We start from the raw sequence: 7,168 nt of genomic DNA, 5'->3' as shown, positions 1-7,168 counted from the left end.
ACAGTTCGTGTTGATTTTTTAAAATTCATTTTTAAAATTGCAGAATAGCTTTGTTTCTCCTTCTAGTATTTATTTAAGGAGGCCTGGGAACAGCTGTCCATATCATCTGAGAATTGGATGAGAGAATGGCAAATTTTCTAATTGTAAATATGCCATTTCAGATCTGAAAGCAATGTTTGAATCTTGAGCATAAAACTTTACATCAAAATTTAAGAACTTTAGACTTATGTGAATCTCTGGATTGTCTTGTTTCTGGCAAACCTCAACTCTGAAAGCTGTCAATTGCCAAACACTAAATTAATTTGCGTTAATTATCAAACACAGTAAGGGCACAATCCTATGCATGATTACATAGAATGAAGTCCTACAACTTCAAACATTCCCTAGTCAGCATGGGAGTTACAGGACTTTCTTCTGTCTAAATATGCATAGGATGAGACCCTAAATGCCTACATGCCACCGTTATTATCTATCAAACTGTAAAGTAGCAAATACCAAAGCTAAAAATATTAGAAGTAACAACCCACATATTAAAATATCTGGCAAATACTCAGTGTATTACATAGAATGTTTGGGAGCAAATTAATGTCTAGATTACACATTTGGAAGAACTTTCCAACTAGAACCGTGGCAGAATTTTCTTTGCGAAAGCAGTGGAATTCTCATCCCAGGAGCCTTTTAAGACCAGGCAGCAGAAAAATTCTGGTTGGGTTGATTTAGGTCTACTTGGAAGGCAGAACCAAATGAAGGGACAGTTCCCAAGGGCAGGCGGCATTTTGCATCCCCACATTCTTTAGCTAGAATTCCTGTGTCTGGTTGGTCTCCTCTTCTACGCTCCTGTGAAAAAGTGCTACATATCAGGAAATGTCACCTGACTGTTTTGTTACATAAACCCAGAGCTCCTCCTTCTGCCTTCGGTTGCTTAAATCTTCTGTCTTGTGAGGAAGCATCAGAAGTGGAGAAAATAATCTAGCAACGGCTGCAGACAAAGGAAGAACTGGCAAGGCTCCATTTTCCCTCCTGGGACTCATTAGCCGGCTGCACAGGGCGTATGTATATTTGTGTTTCTATTAAGGGCTTGAAATTTGTAGAAATCCAAAATATTCTGGCCCCGTCCCAGTCACTCAAGGGCTCCGCACTGGGACTTCTGTTGCCCTTAGCGAGAGGTCACACGCCAGAAGTCTCATCAGCTGGGAGAGTTGTTCAGTGTTTAGCCAGGTGGGGCTGTACTGGACAGGGGGTTTTGGAGCACACAAATGCTCTCAAACATGCCCCAGGAGTCAAGGAATCCACACTCAGCAAGAAAGGAAGCAGCATCCTACGACTCAAAATCATGCCGTCCGACCATTTTCGCCTCATTTATCGTGCCCCTGCTAGCCAGTGGGAGCTGCAGACCATGGCCAGAGTCCTGCATGGGTGTTAGCATCTCTCTTCACCCACAACTAGTGTGTTAAAACCCAAGTAAACTTTGACTGTAAGCTCCTTGGGGCAGGGGCCTGTCGCTTCTGGGTCTGTTTCTTTGCTTCCATCGCTCTGCGAAGTACAACGTTCAGTCAGCAGGGCTTATAAATGAACGGTGGCGTGCTCCTTCTCACCTGGCCTCATAAAAGGCAGCTGCTTGTTTGAACTCACCCTGCGAGATTTGTTTAAGGTTCAGGAGTTGCCCCTGACAATGGCATTTAAACACAAGAGGAGGTGCACATATCGTTAGGGCCTCTTTTATTGGGTCGTATTCTCTTATTAAACAACTTTCTATGCTCCATCCTGTTTTCTTTGGGAAATACAGCAGTCGTGCTTTGGCCCCCTCCCATTCCACCGCCCCTGCCCCCCACCCCCGGGACCTGAAGTTGCCAACTGCCAGAAAACACCAGTTCCAGAATGCCCCCTCTGCTCCCCAAACCATCAGTATGTCCAGTGCAAAATACCGCCAACCTGGGCTGGAATGTGACTTTGTTGAGACTCAAAGGCAGAAGACATACACCCCCGGCTTCCCCCACCCGACCCCAAGAAGTCCTCTAGTTTTCTCCTTCCATGCAAACAAGATTTCTCTGACCCTCAGCCGTGAAGTGGCAGCCATGTTGACTCGTGCCCGCCCCCTGCATACACCCCGGCGGTGCGGGCTCATCGTTACGTCAAAAGGAGCACATGGCAGCGTGGAACTGAACTCTGCCCTCTCCCCCAGTTTACCTCCATCTCTCCTAGCCTGGCTTATCTGTCTCATTATCTCTGCTCCCGCTCTCATGTCATACTAGAACTTGGCATCATCCAATTAAGTTGAATGGCAGGAGAGTCAGGACAGGCAAGAATCTCCAGCGATTCATGGGATTCTCTGCCACAAGATCAGGCAGCCTTGTCCAGCTTGGTGCCCTCCAGCGTGTTGGGTGGCCACTCCCAGCCCTCCCAGCCAGCATGTCCCCCAGGCTGGGGAAGGCAGGGCTCTGCCAGTGGCTGCTGGTTCAGGCGGCTTTCGACAAACGGAGGCTCCCATGTCAGTGGGGCCGGTGAATCTGCTCTGGCTTCCAGTCCAAACTCAAAAGGAGCTCTCCAAGGTGCTGAACCCTCTTCCCCGCAAAACAGCACCCTCACAAAACCCCTCTTTGCAAGGGCTTTGCTAGGGGTTGGGGGGAAACGAAACGAAACCGAGCATCACAATAGTCAAATCAGGTCTGAAACCAGTTTACATTCGTAGTGCAAACATGCTTGAAGGCATCTTGGGAGAAGAGAGAAAATTTTGGGAGAGAAGGGTCTCCGGTTATGATTGCTTAGTGTAAGGGGAGAAATGGGTCCTTTCCTCTTCTCCTCCATGCCCCCCCGCCTCCTCCCCCCTCCCTGGCCATCTGCCTCTTCTCACCCACTCCTCAACGCCATCACATTCTCAGCCTGTGCAACCTTCAGCCTTTAAATATAGATATATAGAGATAGATCTGGATATATATTATCATTATTCATATAGAGATTTCTGTAAAATATAGCTCCCCCTTATCCTTGTAACCTTCCGCCTTCCGTGTCCACCTCTCAGCAACCAGCCCCCTTCTCCCTTCGCCCAAACTGGGAGGGACGCGCCGCCGCCGCCGCCGCCGCTCCCCTCTCAAAAAGTGTTTAATAGGATCCAATCCCGCCCCGCCCCGCCCCCTCGCCCCCCTTTGCACCACTCGCTCCCTCCCTCCCCCTTGGGGGGGTCACTGCCCCTTTGCTATCCCCCGCCCCACTCCTAGACGAGGCGCCACTGGAGGATGCTGGTGTCAGTCCCACCAGTGGAGAGCAGCAAGCTGTCGTCATGGAGGAAGGCAATGTTGGTGACGTGGCTGCTGTGGCCGTTGTAGGTGTGGCTGGGGGCCTGCAGCGGGGTCGGGGGGGGGGAGGAAAGAAAGAGAAATGAGGAGGAAGCTCAAGTGCTGGTCTCCATGAGAGCAAGAGAGGCACATGGAGGAAGAAAACACGCGCATAAAGGCCGAACGCTCCGAGTTGCGGATGGGACGAGGTGTTTCCAAGTCCCAGCAAGACCAAAGGCCCCCGTGACAAAAGACTACGCAGATGATCGTAGCATCAGCTTTTGTGGACTACTGTCCACTTCAGTGCTCTAGTCCACGAAAGCTTCAGCTACAAAATGAACTTTAAGGCGCCACAGGAGGCTTTGCTGGTTTTGCCGCAACAGACCGTCCCCTGGAAGCCGTTTCCTAGTTCCCGGACACTCGCAGAAAGATTTTTAGGCGCCTGGGTGATGCAGCGCAGGGAGCTCCTCCAGGCCTCCCTCCTCACCCACGTTCAGCATCAGGCAGGTCAGAGGGACAAGCGAGACCCTCTGTACGGAAACCTGGATGACCCAACGGAGCAGGCAGCCGCTGCGAGCTGCAGGAAGAGACGCAGCGGCCACAGGACGAGGGGCTGGAGAAGAGAGGCTGGGAGAGCCGGTGGGCAAATCTCAGAGGGTCTCACTGGCCCGCAGGTGACTTAGAAAGGGACGTGGGGAGGAGGTAACTGGGACGGACAGGAGGGGAAAGCCCACTGGGACGGGACAGCTCCTGCTTCCAGGGGCAGGTGAACCCCTCTGGGGAGGGAGGCAGCACGAGGCCGTAGGGGACGGAGGTGGTCAAGGCTCACCCGTGGCTGGCAGCAAGGGTAGGAGAACAAGTGCACTTTGCCAAAGTCGTCGGCAGACGCCAGGAGTTTCCCATCGTGGGAGCGGCAGACGGCGTTGATGTCAGTGCCATCCGCACCTTCCGGCCAGATCCCTACAGGGAAGGGAAAAGAGGTGCAGGAGGCTCAGCGGCGGAACGAAGCTGAAATCCCCACCCTTTGCGAACCCGCAACGCTGAACAAAACCTCTCTGCTATGTGGGGTCCCTGCTCCAGCAGGCGTTTTTTTTAAACAGAGTGTCTCAGAATAACAGCAGATGCAGGGTTTTGATCACCCTTTCAAGCCATGCTTCTGGGTGAGGTGGGCCCGTTTTTAAAAGCCACCGGGGACGTTTGCCAGTCTGTAATAACCCTTTGCTGCTCTCCTACCAAAGCTGGGGTTCCCGACTCCGTCAGCCTTTCAAGAAGCCGTTCCTGCCTGCCCTGTGCTGCCCTCTTCTGGCCCAGGGCTGTACAGCCTTCGCGGTTCTCTGGCTGGGAAAAGCCTCACAGCCAATCTTCCACACTCACCAAAGACCCCGAAGCCCAGCACGCAGGTGGCAGTGGCCCAGTCCATGTTGCGCACAGCCTCAGCGCTGGTGATTTGCCGGCAGGTGGATGGGTCCCCTGTGGGAAGAGGAAGAGAAACAGAAAGGAGCGTGTTAGGGCACAACCTGCCCCCAGAGCCTGGGCTTTAGGCTGAGCCAATGTTGGCGAGAAGGATCATGTCCCACGTAGGGGGGAACCAGAGCTTGGGGCTGGCCTGGATCCATGCGGTCTTACCCCAGGTGTGGGGCCTAAAGAGACAATCCAACAGTGCCTTTGCAGGGGGCAAGATGTGGTGTGCAGGGTAAATGCAGCGTCTGCAGCCGTGCCGTTGCTGGGCTACCGCTGAGCACCTCTCAAGTGTGGGCTGAGTAGCAGTAAGGTGACGCGCAGCCTGGGTCGAGTAGATCCATTGGGCAACTGCTTGCCAGGGCTATTTGCCCAGAAACGTTGACCTTGCCACACTAAGGGTGCAATCCTATGCATGTTCTGACAGGGGGGGGGGAACGCTACCACTCCCATGGGGGAATGCTGTGAGGTGTAGGACTTGGTCCCTGTTTAAACATGCATAGGGCCGTACCCTAAGAAGCTCTGAGATTCTGTAGGGCAGCCCCTCACTTGGTTTGGAGACTTGAGGCAGGAAGGGCAGGTAACAAAGTACCTCTTTACATAATCAAGGGTGTCAGACGTTCTCGCCTGAAGGTTGTCATCGTAGGATGACTTTTCCTTCGTTCTGCAAACAGTAAAAAAAGAAGAAGTATAATCCAGCCACGGCTTAAAATGACAGTCTGTACGCCAGGAAGAAAGAAGACCGAGTCAAAGCCTCCACTACCACCAGCTGCTGGATCTCTCTCTTTCAACCAAGTTCAGTCTTTGATTCATTTTTGGAGTACATGTGAACAGAAAACTCGAAATGACCTTGGAGGTCCTTATCCATTGATAGTCTGTGGGGACAGACTCTAAGAAGGGAGGGGTGCTTTCTCCACACACCCCTTCCTAGAACCATCACTGGACAAGGCAGTGCTAACTCATCAGGTGAGGCTGTGGATGTGCTGAACCGGGGCCTGGCTGCGACTATGGACTGGATGAGGGCTAATAAACTGAAACTCAATCCAGACAAGGCTGACATGCTGCTGGTGGGTGGTTCTTCTGACTGGATTGGGAATGGGGGTTCAACCGGTTCTGGATGGGGTTGCACTCCCTCTGAAGGAGCAGATCAGTAGCTTGGGGGTTCTCCTACAACCATCTTTGTCCCTTGAGGCTCAAGTGGCCTCGGTGGCATGGAGTGCTTTCTACCAACTCTGGTTGGTGGCCCAGCTATGCCCCTATCTGGACAGGGATAACCTAGCTTCAGTTGTCCATACTCTGGTAACCTCCAAATTAGATTACTACAATGCCCTCTATGTGGGGCAGCCTTTGAAGACGGTTTGGAAGCTGCAGCTTGTGCAAAATGCAGCGGCCAGATTGATAACTGGAACAAGGAGGTTTGAGCATATAACACCGATTCTGGCCCGCTTGCATTGGCTGCCTATACGTTTCCGAGCCCAATTCAAGGTGCTGGTTTTAACCTATAAAGCCCTACATGGCTTGGGACCGCAATACCTGATGGAACGCCTCTCCCGACGTGAACCTACCCGTACACTGCGCTCAACATCTAAGGTCCTCCTCCAAGTGCCTACTCCGAGGGAAGCTCAGAGGATGGCAACAAGGGAGAGGGCCTTCTCGGTGGTGGCCCCCCGACTGTGGAATGATCTCCCCGATGAGGCTCGCCTGGCACCAACACTGCTATCTTTCAGGCGCCAGGTCAAGACTTTTCTCTTCTCCCAGGCATTTAACAGCATTTAACAACGCTAAGTTTGTTTTCTAATGGACTCCAGAACTGTTGTTTCAAATGGATACTGTTGTTTTTATATTGTTGTGTTTATGTTTCTGATGATTCTTAAATTTTGTATACTTTTTAAATGTTTACTGTTTTGTAAACTGCCCAAAGAGCTTCGGCTATGGGGCAGTATATAAATGTAATAAATAAATATAAATAAATAAATAAATAAACAAACCCCATTTCCCTTGAATTCAGAGTCTTCTACTCACAGTAGAGGATTTCATAATCACCAGAATTGGTGACCAAACAACTGCTGTCAAAGGCCCAGTCCAGGTGGGTGATGAAACTGGAGTGACCCTGGAACAAAGAGGGAATCGAACTGTTATTTTGGAAAACCTTTGCAAAGGGAATCTCACCCATTCCATGCACATTTTTCCTTCAAGGAGAAAGACACTGGAACTCCCAAACACTGTAAATGACATCATCTGCCATGGAAATCCACCCCCCACTAAGCCCAGATGAGGCAGCAGTTACTCAGTACTGACGAAAACGCCCTATGCACTGTCAGAGACACACAGTTTTTCTCAGTTTCCAAGGCCATCAAATGAAACCCTGGAAATTAATGTATTTATGAATAGATGGGAGTTAGAGCTGACAAGGGATGGAGTGAAGGCACCACATGTTC

At 51.1% G+C, this 7,168-nt stretch overlaps 1 protein-coding gene across 5 annotated transcripts in view; it reads right to left on the bottom strand.

Annotated features, from left to right (window-relative positions):
• Nucleotides 1–3,177: 3,177 nt before the first annotated feature.
• Nucleotides 3,178–7,168, bottom strand: part of EML2 (EMAP like 2) — a 31,375-nt gene continuing 27,384 nt past the window's right edge. For all 5 annotated transcript variants that reach the window (XM_063139684.1, XM_063139685.1, XM_063139686.1 and 2 more), the window contains 4 exons: nucleotides 6,753–6,840; nucleotides 4,647–4,742; nucleotides 4,102–4,232; nucleotides 3,178–3,337 (listed from right to left, as the gene is read on the bottom strand). In XM_063139684.1, coding sequence (XP_062995754.1) covers nucleotides 3,212–3,337; nucleotides 4,102–4,232; nucleotides 4,647–4,742; nucleotides 6,753–6,840 — 441 coding nt within the window. In that variant the 3' untranslated portion in view covers nucleotides 3,178–3,211. The remainder of the gene's footprint in view (nucleotides 3,338–4,101; nucleotides 4,233–4,646; nucleotides 4,743–6,752; nucleotides 6,841–7,168) is intronic.

This window comes from Elgaria multicarinata, chromosome 13 (genome assembly GCF_023053635.1).
Source record: "Elgaria multicarinata webbii isolate HBS135686 ecotype San Diego chromosome 13, rElgMul1.1.pri, whole genome shotgun sequence".
Taxonomy (NCBI): Eukaryota; Metazoa; Chordata; class Lepidosauria; order Squamata; family Anguidae; genus Elgaria; species Elgaria multicarinata.
Note: the sequence above shows the minus strand (reverse complement) of the source record. Positions and strands in the feature narration are given on the sequence as shown.